Source organism: Podarcis pityusensis (genome assembly GCF_964106645.2).
Source record: "Podarcis pityusensis genome assembly, chromosome: 10".
In the NCBI taxonomy this organism is placed as follows: Eukaryota; Metazoa; Chordata; class Lepidosauria; order Squamata; family Lacertidae; genus Podarcis; species Podarcis pityusensis.
Window position 1 is genome coordinate 56086489 of NC_138035.1, and position 25001 is coordinate 56111489.

At 43.7% G+C, this 25001-nt stretch overlaps 1 protein-coding gene across 1 annotated transcript in view; it reads right to left on the minus strand.

Annotated features, from left to right (window-relative positions):
• The window catches only part of CTTNBP2 (cortactin binding protein 2), a 126084-nt gene that overhangs the window by 25812 nt on the left and 75271 nt on the right, over positions 1–25001 (minus strand). The window contains 7 exon segments of the mRNA XM_081023454.1: positions 2279–2378; positions 2480–2566; positions 5910–5989; positions 7656–7751; positions 9110–9385; positions 16317–16434; positions 22599–22853. Of these exon segments, the coding sequence (XP_080879580.1) occupies positions 2279–2378; positions 2480–2566; positions 5910–5989; positions 7656–7751; positions 9110–9385; positions 16317–16434; positions 22599–22853 (1012 nt within the window).

Genomic DNA, 25001 nt, shown 5'->3' on the forward strand with positions numbered 1-25001 from the left:
AAAACTGGGCAATGGCGCGCCCAAGCCTTCCGCGATCTCCTTCCCCCTTCCCCCTTTGTTCTGACAGAACAGGGGAGGCTCAGGAGTCATGGGCAGGCGGCCGTTGCCCAGGAGGGGCCAGCCTGGTAGTGCAGTTTGCTCTGGCTGGCTTCAGGAGATGCTCGCTGCCGTGGCGCAGGAAAAATGGCAGGCGCCACAGCAGCGAGCAGCGCTAACAGGCTGGCTCTGGGCTGCTGCGGCTGCTGCTGCCACATTTCCCGGGGACAGATTTGCAAATCTGGGGACATTCCGGGGACAGAATTTGTCCGGGGACAGATTTGCAAATCCGGGAACTGTCCCCGGGTACGTCTGGTAACCCTAGTCTAACCAAAAGTGAGAATAGTGCCCCCTCTCTCTCACACACAGAAGCACACAGCCCCTCCCTCCGCAGATCAGCAGAAGGAAGGTTATCGGTTTTTCTCTGCTTACCAAATGATTGTTCGGTTGACCGAAAAGGGGGCAATGCGCATCTCCACCAGGATACTGGGTTCTGCCCACCTCTGATTGAGCAGAGGCAACAGTGAATGGGAACTCCTCTCAACTCTTTTAACTAAACAAATACATTTTCTGTCTCCAGCCTTTGTGTCCGGCAAAACAGATGCACATTTTTGACAACTTTGCTTATTGTCAGGGACAGTGCTGAGGGGGGTTACAACGAGGAGCCATTGTGGGTGCCGCCTCCTTTTCCCCCTGACCCTGAATCTCCCCAGGAGCAGGAGGGCAGTATAGATTTAGAACAGTGGTTTGCAGAGGGGCATAGCTCAGAAGGGAAAAGCTGGGAAATACCAGATGAAGAGCAGCTAGGAGAAGAAACACATTGGAAGAGAGAGGGTTAACGGATTCACAGTCGCTGGACAACATCCCCCTTCCCCCCTCCCCATGTTCTAGGAGAGCTGAGAAAGTTGCTGAATAGAAAGCAAAGAGACTTCAAGATCAGGGTACCAGACGTGGAGGTGATGTGGATTGAGAGAGGGACAGGCGGGGCGGAGTGTAGCCTTAATTGAAAACACCACAATTCTTAAAGGGAGATGTTCGTTATCCCTTGCTGTGATTATTAAAGAATTCTAACTGGTAAGAAGACTCCATTCAGTATGTTCTGTTTATCTACTGCCAGGGGGGTGGAGGGGAGGAAGTCGATTCCTTGAAGCCTGACATTTATAAACCTAACTTTTAAACTGAAACAGCTAACTTAGTTATTTTGAAAAAGTTTCACTTGTTTGTTACAGACAAGTTAGACTGTTAGACCAGCCCAATCAAAATACAGTGGTACCTCGGGTTAAGAACTTAATTCGTTCTGGAGGTCTGTTCTTAACCTGAAACTGTTCTGAACCTGAAGCACCACTTTAGCTAATGGGGCCTTCAGGTTACACACGCTTCAGGTTACAGACTCCGCTAACCCAGAAATAGTACCTCAGGTTAAGAACTTTGCTTCAGGATAAGAACAGAAATCATGCTCTGGCGGCACAGCGGCAGCAGGAGGCCCCACTGTAGTCAGGGATGAACTTGCTGGGCATCACATCATCATCATTTGTTCTTTATTTCATTTTGCTAGACCAGGCATAGGCAAACTCAGCCCTCCAGATGTTTTGGGACTACAACTCCCACCATCCCTAGCTAACAGGACCAGTGGTCTGGGATGATGGGAATTGTAGTCTCAAAACATCTGGAGGGCCGAGTTTGCCTATGCCTGTGCTAGACAGACGTATGAGATGCCTGTAAATCTCTTGGGAGTGTTATTCCTACAATCATTGGTGAAGTATGATTTAGAGGTGGAAACACTCTGGGTGAATCCTGAGGGATGTAGACGCATGAGGTTCAGTATGGGAATGAAATATTGAGAGATTTCTGCCTATCCCTTATAATACCTATAAAACAATTTTAATTTAACTTCATTTCATTTTATGCTATTCATATGAATTAAATATTTCCAAATCATGAATAATAATTGTATTTTTTGGGGGGGGGGCATTTTTAAATCCCAGGCCTATCCTCACATCTGTCAGGAGAGATATAAAATAAAACTATTCAAAGCTTGGCATTAGATTTTGTCTTCAGTTTAGGCTCTGTCTCTTTTACACAACATCAATTTTTGTCTCTGGAGTTTCTGAAAAGTTAGATTAAAAATATGCCATAGGGTGCACAAAGTGCTTTGGTGTACTATTTCCTTTGTAAACATCATTCCAAGTAAGCCTTCTTTTTCTTAATCCCAGCCTCCGCTGATTTATTAAAATCATCTTACCGCTGTTGATGAATAATTCTGCAAGTTGCTCCTTAGAGAAATCAGAATCTATCTTCACTTTGACAATTTCACAGCTGAATCCTGCAGCCAGTTGCTTGTGCTGTGTTAAAAGTTCACAAATTCAGCAAAGGTGAATAATAGGCTCTTTCTACCCACCCTCCATGCCCCCTGCCAAAATGTTGTATAGTTTTATCTTCTTACCTTCATACAGAGGGCTATTTGGTACGCCACATAATCTTGCAAGCTTCCTTCTGGACCATGGAAGATAATATTGCGGTACTGTTCCACCTATAGATAAACACAGTAATATTTATATGTACTTTCACAGGCCTGTTTTAAAATGAATGAAAAGATGTGTTTATTGTTCTTTAGACATTGCTTATAGTACAATCACATAGATGTCTACTCAAAAGCAAGTCCCACTGAATTAAAAGGGACTTTGCTCCCAAGAACCTGCTATGTAGGATTGCAGCCTTACAGATTTTGAAAAATGTAATTAGAACACGGGTGGCCACCTGGTACCAATTTCAATGCGGGGGAAAAATGCTCACAGCCAGCAGCTTATAAAATGATAACAGTTAATTGCTCTGTTTCTATTCAGGGTTCATAAAAGCATTAAGGACCATTCTACCATCCCTACATCACAAGTCTGGAAGGATGAGTGCCCCTATAATGATGCTTTTGATTCTTAGTACAGTGGTACCTCTGGTTAAGAACTTAACTCATTCCGGAGGTCCATTCTTAACCTGAGGTACCACTTTAGCTAATGGTGCCTCCCGCTGCCGCTGCGCCACTGCCACGTGATTTCTGTTCTCATCCTGAGGTAAAGTTCTTAACCAGAGGTATTACTTCCCGGTTATCGGAGTCTGTAACCTGAGGCGTCTGTAATCTGAAGCATCTGTAACCTGAGGTACAGTCGTACCTCAGTCTGTTCTTAAACCGAAACCATCCTTAAACCGAAGCACGCTTTCCCTAATGAGGCCCCTGCTGCCGGTGCCCTTCCACTGTTCGGCTTCCATTCTTAGACCGAGGTAAAGTCCGCGAACCGGGACACTACTTCTGGTTTTGCGGAGTTCATAAACCGAATCATTTGTAAACAGGGCTGTTCTTAAACCGGGGTACCACTGTACTGTATAATGTCTTAAATGGAGTGAATGTTAATAAAGACACCAGTCAGTTATTACCCCTGAAAGAGAAAATCAAAATGCCATTTAATATCAAATGCCAGGATGTAAAGTGCTACTCTGGGTGCATCCAAGGACTTGCTCAGCAGAGTTGTTGTATTTTCTCCCCTTTAACCAGTAGATCCCTGTGACATTTTACCAAGTGTCAAAAGCAATGGCGCGCAGTCCTGCTATTTGAGAATCCCCTTGGCTGCGCAGAATGAACCATGCAATTCTTTGGACTGTGAGCATGATTTAGGTGGTTTTTAAAAAATCTGTGTATCTGGATAGAATAACTACAGAGGAGGGCTTTTCAAGTATTCTGCGTTTCCTGTGCTGCTATTCCCGGAACGAAATCTAACGCTCGTGTCTCAGTTTCCTAGCAACGTAACTACCTGTAAAGGGTTCTGAAGATAAGTTTACAAATTGAATTCCAAGAGGACTAAATTAGCTCTCTACCACTGTAATAGCCATGTCCTTTGAAGGCTAACTTGCCACTCCTGAGAATTTTGCTTCCTTGCTTTTAAGTGGAAACGGATAGTAAAAGGAACTTTATAGTAAGTGAACTCGGTGTACGAAACTTTAGTGAAGCTTTATAGCAGGGAAGGGTGAGCTGTTTGCAGGCTGAGGTCTGCATTCCCTCAAGGACAACCTGTCAGCGGTAGGTGGGGAATTAGAGGTGAAAGGAGAGAGAGAGAGAGAGAGAGAGAGAGAGAGAAACAACAACAAATGCAACTCACAATGTTATAATGTGACTCGTTCCAGCCTGGCAAAAGCATGTGAAGGGCTGGTGAAGGAGGCAATGGGATGGTGCAGTCCAGGGGGCCAGAAACGTAGCCCTTGGGTCTGAGAATTAGTTCCCCATCTTGCTGTTACATGACAGTTCTGTTGCCCTGATAGTTACCGTATTTTTTGCTCTATAGGACGCACCAGACCATAGGAGGGGGAGAACAGGGGGAAAAAAATTCTCCCCCTCTCTGCTCAGCGCCCCTTCAGCGAAGCAGCAGGAGAAACGGAGCCCCTTCCATTTCTCCTCCCGCTTCGCTGAAGGGGCGCTGCGCAGAGAGGGAAAACTGTGCAGCGCCTCTCCAGCGAAGCGAAGCCTGGAGAGCAAGAGGGATTGGTGTGCACCGACCCCTCTCGCTCTCCAGGCTTCAGGCGGCTATCCGCAAGCCTTCGGAGCGCAGCGGGAACTCCTGCTGCACTCCGAAGGCTTGCGGATAGCTGCCTGAAGCCCCCGGAGCACAGCGGGAGTTCGCGATGCACTCCGGGGGCTTCAGGCGGCTTCAGCGAAAGCAACGCGAAGCCTCCAGAGTGCGGGGGGAGCTCTCCCTCTGCGCTTCGTAGGCTTCGCGTTGCTATCGCTGAAGCCAAGGAACCTGCGTTCGCTCCATAAGACGCACACACATTTCCCCTTAATTTTTGAAGGGGAAAAAGTGCGTCTTATAGAGCGAAAAATATGGTAAATGAAGCACCCATGTTCAGAGGCAATGCTCCTCTGAATCACATTTGCTGGTATGGGAGGGCTGGTTGACATCACAGCTCGTCTGTGGACTTTGCACCCAGGCAACTTTTTGGGAACAGGGTGCCGGATCAAAGTGGACCTTGGAACTGATCCAGCAAGGCTCTCTTTATAGCCCTAAGAAAGCAGTAGCATTCTGGCACAGGTAGAGAAAACCAGCAAGATAATAAGAGTTAAGACTTGCATTCTTCAAAGCCCATAGACCGGGAGAAAATATTCTGTGCCAACACTGTTTTGTGCCTTTCTAGAGTGGCTGCTTCGCTAATTCATTTTTCAGAGCAGCAGAATGGACCACTTGTCGTAGTGGGGACATAGCCATAAAAGATTCCAATTGCTCAAAAGCAACCAGGAGCCAATTACAGTGGTACCTCTGGTTACGTACTTAATTCGTTCCGGAGGTCCGTTCTTAACCTGAAACTGTTCTTAACCTGAAGCACCACTTTAGCTAATGGGGTCTCCCGCTGCCGCCACGCCGCCGCCACACGATTTCTGTTCTCATCCTGAAGCAAAGTTCTTAACCTGAGGTAATATTTCTGGGTTAGCGGAGTCTGTAACCTGAAGCGTATGTAACCTGAAGCGTATGTAACCCGAGGCACCACTGTAGTTTAAAAGATCTCAAGAGGAGGACTGAGGGTGCAGTCACACAACTATTTTACTCCCACTTCAACATGGGTTTTGTCATCATGGTCAGATCCATGAGAAACTTGGTTATCTGAATCAGTCCATAACATATTTGGCTCTTGGCAGAGAAGACAAATGTGGGGGAAAATCTGTATGTTGCAGAGGTTCGAGCACTGGCTCCCTTCTAGAGAGTACTGTAGAAGGGCACAGCTCAGGAGACTGTCCCCCAAACAGTTAGAAAACACAAGAAGTTTGTTAATTTTTACAAAACGATTGTGGTGGAGAGAGATGAACGTTGCTAAGGCAGAACTAAGCTGATCCTTACCAGCCTGAGGTAATTCTGCAGCGTCTGAAGATGGATCATAGATGTATAAGTCACACTGTGCAGACAGCCTTCTTGAGGACCTTTAAAGGAAAGGAAACAAATGAAAACACCCCTAAGCTCTGTGGGGGGTTAAGCTGCACAGAGCCAGAGCTGTGATAAATGAGCACGTTTTTTGGACACCAGACTATAGGGATCCCTGCAGTCCTAAAGAGGTTCTGCTTTCCCCAGCTTGATGTACTTTCATTCCCTGCTTCTGTCTCATTTTCTTGCCCTTGGAATCTCTGCAATTTGCCCTTTCTTTCATCCTACCAACCATGATGAATCTTTCCAGTGGTTGGACTCCCCAGATCAGGTGCTCCCGAGAAGCTATTTTCTGAAATTACTGCCACACAATAAATACAAGCGTTCAAGAGTCCTCTCAGCCTGGCCAGATGCAAATTGTGCAGACTTCAGAAAGAGGCACAGACATTTAATTCTGCTGTGGTTTTTGCACATGTCTACTCAGAACGAGATATATTTGTGCTTAATGGAGCCTAGTCCCGGGTTAAGTGGCACACAATGCCAGCTGGAGCAATAAGGAAACAAAATGACGTTGTGCTTTTTTCTTAAGCGCTGTGGGTTAAACCACAGAGCCTAGGACTTGCCAATCAGAAGGTCGGCGGTTTGAATCCCCACGACGGGGTGAGCTCCCATTGCTCGGTCCCTGCTCCTGCCAACCTAGCAGTTTGAAAGCACGTCAAAGTGCAAGTAGATAAATAGGTACCACTCCGGCAGGAAGGTAAACGGCATTTCCATGCGCTGCTCTGGTTTGCCAGAAGCGACTTAGTCATGTTGGCCACATGACCCGGAAGCTGTACGCCGGCTCCCTCGGCCAATAAAGCGAGATGAGCGCCGCAACCCCAGAGTCGGCCTCGACTGGACCTAATGGTCAGGAGTCCCTTTACCTTTTTAATGGCATAAATGGTGAACTACAAAAGCAACACCATTTTAAAAACGAAAGCCGATCACTCTGCTTTCCACAGTGGTTAGAGGCCTAAATTAACTCCTTTTGGGAATTAATCCACTGTGCACACTAACCTGGGATTAAGCTCGATTGAGCATAAGTGGGACTTATTCAGACCACAATAAGGCTGGTTGAAGACTTGAAGCTATGCTAATTTGCATATTGGGGTGGGGAGGGAAAGACATGGCCCCTTATAATACAAAGATGAATCAGTCTGGTTAAACAACCCAAAATTTAATGCCTATGATACAAGCTCTAAGTCACCTTTTGCAGCCATTTTATGCCTCTTTCTATATCTTCACAGCAGTCATGTGAGTGGGCAAGAGTAACCAAAGTCAGGAAGTGAGCAAAAACAATGTGAAACTGCACATGCTCAGGGTATTTGCTTTTTGTTTATCCAGGCTGACTAATAATAATAATAATAATGTGTGCGTGTTTTGCTGAGAGTTGTGAAACTGCATATTGTGAAGGGCATTTTTTAAAATATGGATCACAAATATTATTCTAATATTTTCACTAGACAAGACTATTTTGTGGCTATAACTTCCCTGCTTTCCTTGTTGTTCAGGTTTTCCCTTTTGAACATATTGAAGCAAAGTTTCTCTATTCACTGAACTTCAAAGCTTAATAAGAATGTAGCATGTAACTACTTAAGATGACAACTGTCAGCAAACCATTGGCTATCCATCACAATAAACATTTACGCAAATATGTGAAGCCAAAGTAGGAGCAGACATACTTACCAAGCAAAAATATGATTATATGTTCCACCTGATTCCTTTTCAAAAATTCCCAAGGTGGTTGAGGAAATGCCTGACCTATTGACCACGAAACATTGCCTGTTAAGAAGAACATGAAATCGGTCATACTTATATACACAAACACACAACACATCTATATTTGAAGACACTTGTATATGCCATGTCACATGAATTTAAATTTGGTTAGTTTTAACGAATATTTAATGGAAATATAAACCGTTAGTGTTTTAAAAAGCTTTATATAGTGCCCCAGAGTGCTTTGGGCAACACAGTCAGATGGATGGGGTACAAAAATAATAAAGTTATCATCATTATTATTAAACAATAATGTAATGTCTACTCTTTTTTTTTATTTAAAGGAATTTGCAATTCATTTGGATTCCTGGAAATGTCGTATCTCAAACTAAGGACACAAGATTCACCCCACTTCTGGATTGACCTATCAAGGTTGTACAATATGGCACCTTTCTTATTCTGTAATGTTTAAAAGCTACCATGACATAGGGGACTAAGAAAAATAAGCTTATGCTGAAAGTCTAGAGTTGGCTCCGGAGTGTGGCCAATATGCCAGGGACGAACATCAACAGAAGGTCCACTGCCCTTTTCTACGTTGCACAGAGTATCCAAACAGATCAGATGTAGCCTAAGGGAATTTCTGTTCTTATCCTGAAGCAAAGTTCTTAACCTGAAGCACTATTTCTGGGTTAGCGGAGTCTGTAACCTGAAGCGTATGTAACCTGAAGCGTATGTAACCTGAAGTGTATGTAACCCGAGGTACCACTGTACTAATATCATAATGAAACATCTGGAGGGCACAGAGTTAATGTATTGGCATTTACTTGTTTAATCATGGCTCGATTTTGGACTTTGGGTAAGTATATACAGAGAACAATTGTGTTTCTTTATATTCCATCAGTCCATTGCATAAGGTAAAAAAGAAAAGGTAAAGGACCCCTGAATGATTAAGTCCGGTCAAAGGCAACTATGGGGTGCGGCGCTCATCTCGCTTTCAGGCCGAGGGAGCTGGCGTTTGTCCACAGACAGCTTTCTGGGTCATGTGGCCAGCATGACTAAGCCGCTTCTGGTGCAACGGGACACCATGACGGAAACCAGAGCACACGGAAACGGCGTTTACCTTCCCACCACAGCAATACCTATTTATCTACTTGCACTGGTGTGCTTTCAAACTGCTAGGTTGGCAGGAGCTGGGACAGAGCAACGGGAGCTCACCCTGTTGCGGGGATTCGAACCGCCGACCTTCTGATTGGCAAGCCGAAGAGACTCAGTGGATCACAGCGCCACCCACATCCCCTCAATTGAATAATACACCAGGAGTTCAGTACAACGCTCTTAGCCAAGATACTTGTTGCATACCATGTAACCCAAAACACAGAGGAATTTTCTTTTTCTACGGAGCTAAGACTGCTAATAGATACCAAGTTTGATGGATAATATACTGCTTGCAGTGAGGCCGATGGTGGATTCCGTGGTGTTATTAAGTGTCAAGTCTTCTAGGCTCTTCCATCCATCAGAAGTGATTGCTTGGAAATGGTTTGCCACTGCCTGGCTCACTGCTTTTGAAAAATCATCCCATGCTGTCTGCTTGCGGATGTTTAGCACGCATATGGTGTTTTCCATTTCGAGATCATCTGTACCACAATGGGCTGGTTCCACCTGGCTAAGTGCAATCCATAAAGGTATCTTCAGAGCATCTGTTTAAATAGAATGGGAGAACTTGAATGTAGCAAAATCTAGATGCAATGACACAATTACAATAAATAAAAGAAAAATATGAGTATTCATCCACACATCTCAAAAACAACATCCCAGGGTACAGTTGGTAGCTCCATCAGATAGAAGAGAATATAAATCCAAGTTCGTTTCCTGTATAGCCAATTTTTTTTTTATCATTTGATCTAGCTGTAGGGAAAACTCCAAAAATGTCTGAGAGCCACTTCAAATGTGATGGAATCAAAACATCACACACAGAAAAGGCTTTGATGTACGAAAGTTTGTGGCTTGCATAATGACCATCATGTGTGACGACAGAACAATTGTGTCCACCTTTTGATTTCCATGAGGTCTGAACTACTCCAAAGTAATCATAGGGGAGTATTTTAACCTTTCCCACAGCACTTCAGAATGCCTGTTATTGAGTATATTCCATGCTGATCTCATTTTAAATTTGATTGATGGTACAGGTAGATTTAGATTATGTTTGATATGGTGTGATGACTGCCAATTAATGGACTTGCGTTTGAACTGCTGGTACTGGGCTCCCTTCCTGCACATGTGGTTTTCCCAATTCAGAAAGGCGATGCAGTCCATAACGTTGCTGTTAGCATGGTTGTCATGGAGACAGATGGCATTTAAATAACTATTTCTGCACCACCTGTGGAAATGCCAACAACTTATAAAGGGACCACCTGGGCATGACTGCTCTAACTGCCAGTTCAAACACATCATACCCCGCTACCTAAATAACTCCGAACAACCTTCACGAAGAGTAATGCCTCAGTTAAAAAAACTCGAATGATTCCACAATCACTTATTCAACTTCTGAAACTGCTAGGACTGTTGTTCTAACATTTAATTAAAAACCTGTCTGGTGAATTCCACTAGTTCTTGGCCTTGTTTCCATATGTGGGAAGAAAAATCCCCACTTCTGACACCTTGTTACGCATTTTGAGAGCCATTAATATGTCCAGCCCTGCTTTCATCTTTTGCCAGTTCTTTACCTATTCTTTCTACCTTCTTTCATATTCTTTGTATTCTGGGCATTCATCATCTTTACAACAGGGAAAGCAGGGAGGCAGTCGCTCCTCTGTGCTGTGTTTTAGCCCACATACAACTATACTAGAGCTGAGCTGAAATTTCTCATAAGTCATCGTTGGAGGAAAAAGCTAAGGTTTTTCTTTTTCTCACCCTTCTATAAGAAAAAAGCCATTTTGAAAAATGTTCTTGGAAGGTTTTCTACCATTTTACACACACACACACACACACACACACACACACACACGAATGATGCTAGGTGCAAGGTGGACAAGTTGCCAGTGCCGCAAAGACATGTAAACACACACACACACACACACACACACACACACACACAATCACCATCAAACCTGGATGCCTTCATCTGCCTCACCTGCAATAAAACGTACAGTATCTCTCCCACAGCGGCCTCTACAGCCACAGCAGGTGCTGTAACCCTCCAACAGTTTGACTTTACCCCTCTTCCATCGCCTTACGAGATGTGAAAAATAAGAAATATATAAGGAAAAGCTGTGCTAATGAGCCCCAAACCTCAATAAACTGTTTGGATATTTCTCCCTCTCTCTGGAGAGATTTGCTGAAAAGCTCTTCTCAAGTTCTTTGCCCACAAACAGGGTGGACAATTTTGAGAAGCCATTTGCGGGTGGCTCTAGCTTATAATTATGTTATACTCTGGCCAAATCGCAGGTTCAACATTCTGAATGGCTTGATTATAATGCCTAAGTACTAGTTATACATGCAGTAAGGTAGAAATATGATGTGTCCCTTTGTTCTGTTCTGATCTCAATGCTATAGTTATTATGAAGTATAAAAAGGCATCCGGTATTCACAACAAAATAGTATTAAAATATACTGCTGGTTCGCATTTTATCTTCTGTGATTCCAAGAGTAGGCTTTTGCACACTCCAAACAGTGCTGAAATCTTTTTTCCATACTGAAATCTGAAGGGTCTCCTGTGAACTGTACTCAAGAGATCGAAGTGCAGATGTTTGAAAAAATGTTGTTTTCAATTTGGGACCACACAGGAAGAAGTATGTTTTCATGGTTGCTACAGAATAACTAAAGGTATACTATAAGTTGCATAACAATTGCAAAAGTTATTTTTACATGGAACCAGAAGGCAAGCTTTAAACTTTGTTTCCTTCATTTCAGAGTTATTATGTCAAATAAAATAATGGCTTTTTTTCTTGTTACTTCTTACTGACCAGGAAACTACAACTAAACCAGAATGCGGCAGCTAGACTGGTGACTGGGAGCGGCCGCCGAGACCACATAACACAGGTCTTGAAAGACCTACATTGGCTCCCAGTATGTTTCCAAGCACAATTCAAAGCATTGGTACTGACCTTTAAAGCCCTAAACAGCCTCAGCCCAGTATACCTGAAGGAGCATCTCCACCCCCATTTGAGGTCCAGCTCCGAGGGCCTTCTGGCAGTTCCCTCATTGCGAGAAGTGAGGTTACAGGGAACCAGGCAGAGGGCCTTCTCAGTAGTGGCACCCGTCCTGTGGAACGCCCTCCCACCAGATGTCAAAGAAAAATAACGACCAAACTTTTAGAAGACATCTGAAGGCAGCCCTGTTTAGGGAAGTTTTTAATGACTGATGTTTTAATGTATTTTAAACCTTTTGCTGAAAGCCGCCCAGAGTGGCTGGGGAAACCCAGCCAGATGGGTGTGGTATAAATAAATAAATAAATAAATAGTGTCAAAAACCAATACAAAAGTGGCAGAAACAAAAACAAAGGAACAAAAGGGGAAATTGACTCCCACCTCTAATGGTAATACAGTATTACCATTTTGTTTTCCAAGTCTTGCTGTGCTGTGAAGTGGGATGGGATGCCAAATGCCTACGGTTTAAGACAGGAAGGTGGAAAGCCTATCAGAGAAAAAGCTCTCTTAAGCGGTCTTCTCCAGCACAGACCCCTGTGTTGCAAAATCCACTCTTCTTCCTGCTTCAGTGGCGGAAAACAATCTACTTCCATGCTCCTCAATTGATGTTAAAGGGTACAACTCTATTAACACTTCCATTTAAAGTTCCATGTGAGATCCAACCCTGGGGACACATCCATGTAGGTGCTAATTTAGGGCTCCAGATAAGCTGCCTCAGCATATCCAATCTCCACGGCATAAATATGGCACAGAAATTCTCTCTGGTGCACAGCCAAACCACACAGCTGACAGGGACCAAAGCAGGACTGGTATATACATAATGGGCTTTCAACATAAGGGAGCCCCCTGGTGGAGGGAGAAGTGCCAGAGAGATGTCACATGCTTACAGTTAAGTTTTAGCATATGGGGTGGGGGGGGAGAATGATATGCTACAACAGAAGCAAGAATATTAATTGCCAAAAATTGGAAAGCAGAATTAGTACCAACACAAGAGGAGTGGCAGGATAAATTATCTGAATATCTCGAACTGGCAAAAATGACGGAGACAATTAGGAGACAGCCAAACCGAAAGTTCAAAAAGGAGTGGGAAATTTATAAAGAATATTTTTTAAAAAAACAACAACAGTGCCCTCAAGTTAAAACCTGGACATGCTTTGATCAATTTTCACAAACCACAATATGGATTATAAGTACAGTATTCAGATAACAGAAGAAATGGTGAAATGATTAAAGAAGCAGTTTATTAAACAGATAATAAGACAGACCCACTTTGAGGAAGACGGAAGTCTAATGGGGAAGATAAGGAATTGGGAATTAAGAACATGGTGGCATAAGTTCTTTTGTAAGAACGTATGGATATATGGATGTTTTTTCGTTATTATTTTATCATTTTTGTTAATTTCTTGTGTGCGTTTGTTAAGTAAAAAAACTAATAAAAAGCATATTTAAAAAAAGTTAAGTGTTAGCATTACAAACTGAATAGAAGACACCAGGCAGAATTGCCCTAGCGATCCAGTTCAGTGGATAACACTGGAAAAGTTTGCTTTGGATTCCAGCTTCAGTGTGATCTCAGTGAGAGGCCTTGCGCAAAGGACTATGAGCTGCTGTTAACTCTGTGCTGTAGAATCCCATTGGGTCATTTTAGCAATGAAATAGGTATGGCAGGTGGCTTGGCTCTGCCGGTGCATTCCACCATTCCACCCCTAAAGGTGGTGTAGTCAGTGGTTCAGTTCAGTGAATATATGACAAATGAAATAATAAAGGTGTTTTATGCGACCACTCACTCTCAAGCCAATGGGATTTAATGGTGACACACGATTTAATGGACATAACAGCGGCATGCTGTACCAAATGTAGAGAATGGTCAAAAGTGGTAAAAAAAAAAAGACTTCCGGGGTGGCGTCATCGGTAATGGCGGATTCCCTCTGATCTGGAGGGACCAGCTCCACGGGAAACGGGTCTTTTCCGCTACGGCGAAGCGGGGACCCTTTCAAAAATCACAGGCGGATGAAGCCTGTGACCATGGGACTCGGCGGGCACCTTTAGCGCCCCCCCAACCCGCAAAGGAACCCACTAACGGGCTCCGGAGCGAAGAGGGGGAAGTGGCGCGGTGCTGAGAGTCAATTGCTTCTTCCGTGGAGCGAAGCCGCACAGCCGTTGCCGGAGAGCGCTGCCTTTTTCCTGGGACAATTTGGCTTTTAAAACAATCACCGTGAGTACTTAAATTTTGGACAATTGGACTCTAAATAAGGAATTGCGAGTAGAAAGGAAAATTGGACTTAAAAGTTTATTTCAATTTGGTACTGAAACGGGAAGGTCTAAACAGGAAGTCAGCCTTCCATTTCTTTGTCGATAGATTAAAGCAAAGACATGGCAAACTAGAGTTCAGAAAATCGCTTGTAAAGGATTAACTTTCACCATTTAAAATTGTTGAACCCCCTTCGGAAGCAGGAGAAGAGGAGGGATTTTTTTCGGACTGTTTAAACCTGCAGAAGTGAGTGTAAAGCAAAGTAACTTTCCACCGTCTTGATCCTGGAGCGGGGTGTCAGGACTGATGTTTTTTGAAGCTCATTGACCAGAGACAAACGTTTTTGACAGATAGCTAAAAGAAGAGAAGCATAGTGATTCCATTGCTCCCTTTCGCATTTTAAAGGAACAAATATTGACAAAATATCTGAAAAAGGAAACTTTGTTGTTAGATCTGTCTTTAAAAGAAAAGAACAAATAGAAGTTTTTCCCCTAGAGGGAGCCTGTGAAACTGTAACCAATTCTGAATCGGGGAGCTTGCAGCTGCTACAGATTACGATCGTGGGAATAGACTTCTGACCTTGCAGGACAATGTATTCAGAAGCTCTGCTGTGTGCTCTCTGTAAAACAAGTGCCCTACTGGAACAGCTACATGAGAAGACGGACTTGATGACTGATGCGATCAGAAATTTTGAACAGGCAGTGGGAAATTATATGGAGCCCACCCAGGAATCAAATCAGGAGTGTGCCCTGACAGAACAGATGAGGGAAGAGGATGTTGCTGAACCTCGGGCGCCAGAGATGGAGGGAGCTGCGGCCCAGCAGGAACATGAGTTCTTGGATTTGACAAATGAACTTGGAAAAAGCCAGATTTGGAAAGACAAAGTTTGGCTTGGTTTGGAAATGGGGGGTTGGATAGACCCCCCTACGCAGGGATGTTTGGACTTTTCAAGTCTGGTAATGGGCCGTGAGATGTTTGGGGTTGTGGGGGCTCTTAAATTTGGAGGGACTTTGAAACATGTTCTTAAATACCACATGGAGTTTAGTGTGGACTATGGAAAAGGGGCTGATTTGTCGAGAAGGGTCAAAAACATTATTAAGCTGGAGTTCCCACGAGTGAAAGGAGCAGGAGACAAAGGAAAATACAGCTATAAATATGAAGAAGAGCCGCGGAAGGGACATGGAAGGGACTTAAGGGCCTCGAATATAAGATTACCAGGTTAATGCGCTAGACTGATGGGATAGAGAGGACTGACAAAACCCGGGACCAGAAGGAAGAGACGCTGGATGAAGATTGGATTGTTTTTTTGTTTTTTTTATTAGGATTCTTTTATAAAATTGATGAATGTTAGAAAAATGTTGGAACGAAATTATTTGGCTTTAGCAAAAATATTTAAAGAATTATGTAAGAATATTATGGTTATGAGAAATTGGTAAAAATAAGATTTAAGTTTTAAGTTTTAAGGTTTTTTTTATAGTAAGATAAGATTAAAATAGATTAAGGTAATGTAATGACAGAATATTATGAAATATGGAAAGGATTTGCTGCGACAATTAACAACTAGGATACAAAAAAAGGGAGGAGGAGGAGGTCAAAGAAAGAAGGTAATGACAGTTAAGGATTTGAGAATATTGGATTTGTTTTTAAATGTCTGTGGTATATTTTTTGATTTTTATTTTTATTAATTTGTATTGTTTGATGTGGTTTGTTTTTTCTTTGTTTTTTCTTTCTCTTTTTCTACTTTGTTTTTTCTTGTAATTCTAAAATTTTTTTCAATAAATATCATTAAAAAAAACCAAAAGTGGTAAATAATAGCAACAACAGCAACAATAAAAAAAGTCAGCCTGCACTATATTTGCCTAAAAGTGATGCAAAGGTAACACTATAAAACTTTGACAAGGCAGATTCCTTCTGGATGATGCGGGACCCAATCAAAAGAGCCATGTGGCAGTAGGGAATTTTAGCTCCCATTTACAAAAGCAGACTCCATTTTGTCTGTCTGTTTAGGAGCAGTCTCCAATTCAGACGTAGTCTCCATGGCAGTAAAATGATATTCTGCCAAGGTTACATCTCTCTGTCACACACATACCCCAGTATACCCGAGAATCAGCAACATACAACTACGGAACAATATGCAATTTACAGCGATGGGCTTTTCGGCAATGCTTGGCTGCCGCACAGAATCTGCCGCTTTCCCAGAAATTTCCACGTATTCATGACTTGGCTGTTACTCACTCAGATTCTCTAGAAGCTGCTTGCAGTCATCGGTGGCAACATCGTGCAGGGTTTGGTTGCATTTATCTTCCCTCTCAGCCTCTAGTTCCCCGTGGCTACACAAGACTTCTAGGCAACTCTGGGAAGATAAGAGCAGGAGGGTTTCAATGAATTAGCTTGAGCTGAAACGAAGTTATTACCTGGATGCAGCTTTTATAGTGTCCTCATTTCAGCCCTTAAAATACATACTTCCAAACACTGAGAAATTATCTATTAAGAGATTTGGTTTTCTGATGGGGAAAACTTTGACCAGGAGATCCCCTCATTTAATGTTTTCCTAGTTTGAATATGTAAATCTGAACTGGGAGTGGCTATGCAAACTCTGGACTGGATGAGGGCCAATAAACTGAATTTAAACGCTGACAGGACAGAGACTCTCTGGGTGAATGGTTCACATGTCCAGGATACAGTGGTACCTCGGGTTACATACACTTCAGGTTACATACACTTACGGTTACAGACTCCGCTAGCCCAGAAATAGTGCTTCAGGTTAAGAACTTTGCTTCAGGATGAGAACAGAAATCGTGCTCCGGCAGCATGGCAGCAACAGGAGGCCCCATTAGCTAAAGTGGTGCTTCAGGTTAAGAACAGTTTCAGGTTAAGTACGGACCTCCGGAACGAATTAAGTACTTAACCCGAGGTACCACTATATAGTCAGCTGTTCTAGATAGGATTGCACTTCCTCTGGAGGAGCAAGTATGAAGTGTGGGGGTGTTTTGTGTCTGGAGGTGCAGGTGGTCTCGGTGGATAGGAATGCCTTTTACCAGCTTCAGTTGAGAAGATAGCTTAGGCTTTTCCTGGCCCAAGAGAGCTTGGCTACTATTTGCATTGGCAAGCTCAAGACTGGATTACTGCAATATGCTCTATCTCAGGCTTCCACTGAGTTTCACCTGGAAGCTGCAACTGGTGCAAAATGCAGCTAGGTTGTTGGATGATGGACTCAAGGGCATCCTGATCAAATTTGCAGATGACACCAAACTGGGAGGGGTGGCTAACACCCCAGAGGACAGGATCACACTTCAAAACGACCTTGACAGATTAGAGAACTGGGCCAAAACAAACAAGATGAATTTTAACAGGGAGAAATGTAAAGTATTGCACTTGGGCAAAAAAAACGAGAGGCACAAATACAAGATGGGTGACACCTGGCTTGAGAGCAGTACATGTGAAAAGGATCTAGGAGTCTTAGTTGACCACAAACTTGACATGAGCCAACAGTGTGATGCGGCACCTAAAAAAGCCAATGCAATTCTGGGCTGCATCAATAGGAGTATAGCATCTAGATCAAGGGAAGTAATAGTGCCACTGTATTCTGCTCTGGTCAGACCTCACCTGGAGTACTGTGTCCAGTTCTGGGCACCACAGTTCAAGAAGGACACTGACAAACTGGAACGTGTCCAGAGGAGGGCAACCAAAATGATCAAAGGCCTGGAAACGATGCCTTATGAGGAACGGCTAAGGGAGCTGGGCATGTTTAGCCTGGAGAAGAGGAGGTTAAGGGGTGATATGATAGCCATGTTCAAATATATAAAAGGATGTCACATAGAGGAGGGAGAAAGGTTGTTTTCTGCTGCTCCAGAGAAGCGGACACGGAGCAATGGATCCAAACTACAAGAAAGAAGATTCCACCTAAACATGAGGAAGAACTTCCTGACAGGAAGAGCTGTTCGACAGTGGAATTTGCTGCCAAGGAGTGTGGTGGAGTCTCCTTCTTTGGAGGTCTTTAAGCAGAGGCTTGACAACCATATGTCAGGAGTGCTCTGATGGTGTTTCCTGCTTGGCAGGGGGTTGGACTCGATGGCCCTTGTGGTCTCTTCCAACTTGATGATTCTATGATTCTATGTTGGCGGAGGTATCCCATCAACATCATATAAAACATCTGCTGAGGGAGCTTGCACTGGCTGCTAAAATGCTCTTGGATGCAGCTCAAGTTGAGCATTTAAAGGTAAACCGGGTAGCCTAAGGGACTGCCTTGCCCTTATAAAATTTGTGCCTTGCAACTGTAATCTTCCGATGGGGCATGGCTGAAATGGCTAATGCACCCAGCCATGTTTTTGGTACTATGGAAGTCACCGTCCTCAGCCACACCCTCACCTGCCCTGCTGTGTACCCTGCCTAGAATGTTTTTGCCTGGCCAGAATGTGCCGCTGAACTCTTATAAAGCTTCTTGCTCACCTGGAGGGAGGATAGAGAGCCATATGAAGAAATGAGCCTACTGGGCAAAGGTGAAACCCACAAGTACAGTATTGCTTTGCCTGCTTCTGCTTCTGCCCTGCCCACCATAGGCATGTGGGCCCTGGAAAGTTCTCAAGAAGGGGATGTGGTGCTCAGATGATTCCCCCAGCTCCATGTGGATGTCTCCTAAGTGAGAATGATGGGGTTCCCTACGCATGTTTCTCCTTTCCAAGTGCTTAGTGCCTATAATTGAATTAGCCACTTAATGAAAACCAGTTCATGGTTATAAATCTGATCTAAATTTATTAACTTAAATCATAGCTAGAAGCTTCCCACTGGCCACAAGAACTGTGCCATCTGCTGCAAACTGTACAATCTGCAAAATCGGCTTCTGTTATCAGGTGTCTTTTCCCCCAAGGATATCACGTGATGCCAGCTGTAGTGGACAGCTAGAAACAATGCTAAATCAGCTAAATCATATCCAAAGGTCAATATAATCTAGAGTTTTGTTTTCAACAGCGTTCACCTAAGAACGTTCTCCTGATAGGCATGTGAAGTTAAGTACCAAGGCATGGCGGTGGTAATAATCCTATTATTTAATCCCAGCATCTGAGACCCAGACATTCTGAGTCTGTGTGTGTGTCACATTTTTGCTTCTTATGGTCAAGAGCTATCAATAGCCACTTCCGGGTTGGCGCCATCGCCGAATGGCGGACTCCCTCCGAGCTCCGGAGGGAGCCTGCTCGGCAGGGGCTGGGTCCTACCGCACCGGCGATGCGGGGACCCTTAAAAACCACGGCCACGAGGGCCGTGGACATGGAGACTCGGCTGGCACCGTCAGCGCCCTCCCGACTCGTGAAGGAGCCTTTTTAAAGGCTACGGATCGGGTGCCGGGGAGAAGCGTGGTGCTTTGAGTCCTCTGCTATCCCTGCCGAGCGCAGCCGCATGCCATCCGGCGGAGAGCGCTGACTTCTTCCATTGAAAATTCGGACTTTTTAACAACAACCCGTGAGTAATTTGGAAACTGGGTTTAAAAGGAGGAAAAAAAAAAGAATCTCCTTTCGATTTGGACACGAGCGGGGGGGGATCCAAAAAGGAAGTCAGTCCCCCCCCCTATTGTAAACCTTTTAAGACAAGGACGGGGAAACCAAGGTCCAAAAAGATTTGTATTGCTGATAAAAACTAAGAATTCCACGATGGGAAATTATAAGAACTGTGCTGGAGGACGAATTGAGGGAGAAGAAACGTAACCCCCCCCCCTGGGAACCGGGGTGATTGAAGAGAGAGCCTGGTGAAAAGAGTCGGAGATTTTGACAGCTGTCAAAGTAGCTGTCAAAGTCGGAAAGCAGAGAGGATTTTATTATGAGAACTTTGCTGGCTAAATTTGTTACAATTTGCTACAACTTTTTAAAACTTGGATACAAAATGGCGAAAACATGGATAACAATCGGACTTTTGGACTAGAGAAAACAAAGTTACAACAATCCCCCTAGAGGAGTTTCGGGACATTACAAAGATGGTCGTAAGTGGAAAAATACCATTGGAATTTTATAGAACTGGTTATCTTCTGGGAAAGCTGCAAAACGGAAATAATATTTTGTCTACAGGGTGTACAGCTAAAGGAGACAATAGAATTTTCTATTGAAGAAAGGAAGGGACTGAACGCAAGTTTTTGTTCCTGAATAACAATAATCCCTGCAGACTTACTAAGCTTCTGAATTAGAACGTTTCAGCAGCGGAACAAGAGGAAACTGGACTACAATTTGGAAAGAACAATGGGGGGAGCTTTATTAAAGATCTGAAGCTAAGTGTTTTAAAAAATAATTATGAAAGGAAAAAAACAAAACAAAAAAAACCAGCAAGGAGTTGGGGGAAAATAGGCGATTTATGGATTGTAAGAATTCCAGGCGGATAACATGGTTTGGTGGTCAGGGGGAAATTAAACCGGGGACAGAGGGGGAGAACTAAAATCCAAAGGCTTGTCAATTTCTTTTTTTGAACTGGTTTTGTTTCAGCTATTATATCTTTTATTTCTTATTTCTGATATTTCTATTATGTGGGGTGTCTTTATTATTAAAAAAAAAGGGAAATTGTGGAATAAAAATGGGGTGGGCTCTGGGAAAGAAATTTTTGGCTTTTTATTAAGGGTATTGATGAGGAGTGTAGAAATTTTAAATTCGAACAATGGTTTAAACAAATTAAGTTTTTAATCAGAATTGAGAGCTTGTGGAGCCAACAATATGAAACAGGAATATGATAGGGGTGGGGGAAGGGGGGAGTCCCAGAAAGTGGATATATGAAAATAAGGTTCTGAATGTATCTTAACTTTTTACTTTCTGTATTTTTGAAAACTTTAATAAACATTATTTAAAAAAAAAAACAAGAGCTATCAATAGCCATTGATATATCTTCCATAAAGTTGTTGTTATCTTCCTTGGGTTTGTGTAAACCTTTCCAAAATCACCCAAGGTCCAATCCATATGTTACCTTTGCAGCATATGTTTCACAATCTGTGATGGTCACTGCCCTCACCACTGCCACCATAGGGCCCTTTTTTTAGTGGGGACTCACTGGAATTCTCAGGTAGGCACCACTGCCATTCTAAGATAATGAGGAAGGCGCTCATGGTGAGTTCCGGCACGTCTTGTCTAGAAAAATAGCACTGACTGCCATCAACCCTAATGGAGGAGACATCTTGACGTGAAGATTCTCACATGATGTAGACAGAGGAGGAATGGTGGGGATTGCCCCCCCCCTTCTCCTGAACCTTCCCAAGAACAGGAGGACAGTATAGATTTAGAACAGTGGTTTGCAGAAGGGCACAGTTCAGAGGCTGCAGAGGGCAGAAGCTGGGAAATACTGGAAGAGGAACAGCAAGAAGAAGAAGCACCGGGGAGAGATAGCTGACAGACTCAGTGTTTTGGGAAGCATTCCTTACCCCGCCCCTCAGGACCATGCTTTCATTGAGGGTAGTAGAACAGAGAGCTCAGCAGCAGAAAGCTCAGATTAGCCGACGCAGGGGTGATGTAGAATAGGGGAGACGTAGGGGGGTGGGACTTTACTTGGAGTTATGCCATTATTTAGGGAAGGCTGCATTGCTTGTCGCTCTCTGTGAGTTATTGAATAAATTGCTTGGTAAGAATTTATATCGTTTCTCTGATTCTTGGCTGCCACCATGGGAGAGATCAGGTTCCTCAAAGCCTGACACCCTGCAGCAACGGATCTAAATAATATTGATCTGATCCTGAGAGAAATTTACAAAAACGTATTGGAGGTACCGTATTTTTCGCTCTATAAGATGCACCAGACCACAAGGCGCACCTAGTTTTTGGAGGAGGAAAACAAGAAAAAAAATATTCTGAATCTCAGAAGCCAGAACAGCAAGAGGGATCGCTGCGCAGTGAAAGCAGCAATCCCTCTTGCTGTTCTGGCTTCTGGGTTAGCTGCGCAGCCTGCATTCACTCCATAAGACGCACACACATTTCCCCTTAGTTTTTAGGAGGGAAAAAGTGAGTCTTATAGAGCAAAAAATACGGTAATTTGCGACCCACACCCCCCGAGATTTCGACTGCCTAGGGGCCTCCACAGGGTTTAATCTGGCACTGGTACCAATGCAACAAATGGAGTCAACCATGAGAGTGTAGTTTTACAACGGCCTCAATGAGAACATCTGGTCTGGGTCAATTCTCGTGGGCCATAACCATCTCCTGTGACAATGACTTTCATATGTTAATCGTGTACTGTAAGAAAAAAGAACTTCTATGTGCTTATCCTGAAACTTTTGGCAAACAATCTAATGGAATGATCTCAACTGTTTTCAGTTTATTGTCCATTAATATTTCCAGTGCTTGTATTCTAGGAACATCTATCATATCTTCCTCACCTGCTATGCAGTCTATTAAAAAAAGAAAAGCTTTATCAGCCCTTTCCTCATTGTTTTATAAACTCCTTGACGAAAGTGAAAAACACAGTCTTGACTGTATCAGTCGCGCGCACACAGCTAGTGGAACAGTGACTTAATCTTGATACCACGTCGCACTTAACAATCTATTAGGCAGACTGACTGACCTTAAAGCCTTTTGACGCTGCTATGTGGGCTGCAGTCCAGCCGTCTTTGTCAGCGTGGTTGATGAGATCTGCAGAAACAATGGGCTTTGCTTTACGGTTACAGCTGTCAACCCCACACTCCAAGTCAAAGAGGCATGAATTAGCATCTGCTCCATTCACAAAATTTCCATCTTCCGGCTTTCCGTAGTACATAAGAAATCTTAGGCAGTCAACATTATCAGCATCGACAGCAGCATGAAAGGGTGTCCAGCCATCCTGCAGAAACAAAAAAAACGGGGGGAGCTCAGAAACAACTTCAGCCTGCCGAATGGATATTTATGAAATTTATGTGTTTTGCAAAACCTGTTGTCTGCTATCTATCCGAAGCAGTCAATAGTGTCTGGCTGTAAATGTTTTGACAAAGGCAGCCCATCTGTTATATCCTCAGACAACTGTATGTTCTGGTACATAATGAAAAAAGGGGTGTGAAGTACTTCAGCTCTTCCTCTGAACAGTGCTGGTGGATGTTCCTGCTTCTAGACTGAGAGGGTTCACAAATGGGGGGCGAAAGAAGTGGGGTCAATCCTTTCCAAAGGATGCTTTTAGCAGTATGATACCAAAACATAAAAAGACCCTGGCAGAGAAGGCTGATGTAACTGTTACTGGAGTTTTCTCAGACGTCTTATCCCTTTCTTAGCAAATCTGTACAGTTTTATATAAGCACACCTCTTTAGCTCTGTGCGGTATTAAGTCTTTCCTACATTAGCATAACAAAGCGAGCACAGCTGCTCTGCAAAAGCATTTTCAGTCCTTAATTTCTTTTGATGTATTTATTTGGAATCACCAACATCCAAACTTGTATCTTTTTCTTATTATTATTTCCCCCTCTAAGTTATCATTACATTTGAGCTCACTATACAGTCCCCCCCCGCTTCATTTAACTGCAAAACAAATTGTAAGCACGTGCCTTACTTCTAATATTCCTTATTTTGAAAGTATATATATAGTACTAGTTCTCTCCCCAGCCCCTACAGGGTCAATGAGAATATCATTTTGCTAATGCATTTCCCTGCTTTTAGGGAACCCAATTCTAAACACAGAAGAAAGTAGTAAAAAATTCATATATCTACATCCAGTGGCGTAGCGTGAGGGGTGCAGGGGGGGGCCGGCTGCACTGGGCGCAACTTCTGGGGGTTAGGGTTAGGGGGCGCAAATCCACGGGTTAGGGGGCGCAAATTACTTGCCTTGCCCCGGGTGCTGACAACCCACGCTACGCCACTGTCTACATCTATACTCTTTCAGACCAACTCCTTACGGCCTTGTGGGTCTTGGTTTCAAACAAAAGTAAGTAGTAATGGGTTCAATTGTTCACTGCCATATTTGACCAAATGTTAATGAAAGGAAAACACATCACTCTCATTCCTCTCTGCCATCCTTTACAGCATGGGTAGGCAAACTAAGGCCCGGGGGCCGGATACAGCCCAATCGCCTTCTGAATCCGGCCTGCGGACAGTCCCGGGAATCAGTGTGTTTTTACAGGAGTAGAATGTGTGCTTTTATTTAAAATGCATCTCCGGGTTATTTGTGGGGCATAAGAATTGGTTCGTTATTTTTTTCCAAAATATAGTCCGGCTCCCCACTGAGGGGGAGGTCTGAGGGAGTGTGGACTGGCCCATGGCTGAAAACGTTTGCTGAGCCCTGCTTTACAGCAAGGCTAGCCCAAGAAATTTTACAGGGGACCACCAAATGGTGCAGACACAGTGTTCGAAACTGAGATATGAAAGCTAGGAGCTAAATGGCACCTTAAACCTAGGTTATGGGCGCAACAATAGAATGTCTAGCACTTTTTTTAAAAAAACAACAACAACAATAATACAAAGTTGAAAATGAATGAACTGCAGCTAAAATATTATGTTCATTTTTCACATGGTCTAGTCCTTTCCCTGCCTACTCCCCTAATATTCTTAAGAGGGTCTGTTCTCTAGTCTTCAAAGGGCAGCTGGAAGTGGGGAGGCAGAAAAAGGTCCCCCTTTCCTTCCACTCTGCGGTTTTAATCTGAAATCTTAGGCGCAGCACTGCTCCCAGAGCTCAGAAACTGCTGGCGCTAATGCACCTAGAACAATGCGGGTTTCGAACACTGTGCAGACACCTCACCCCCACCAAACCATGCTGCATAGTACTTAAGGCTTGTCAATGTATTTTGGCATCTGTGGCAGAGAACTCTCCAAAAGCCTCTCCCTCCCTCTGGCAGTAAAAAAATCAATAATAATAAATTAAATAACGAGCAGTATGCTGTCCTTACATGACAGCCAGAATCAACTGCCTGAGGCGGAAGCTTCCCTCTTTCTAATGGCAGGAGTAGCCCTGGCATATGGCCATGAAATCCTGCCCGTGGAAACTGGTCTGCATTCTGGCAAGACGTAT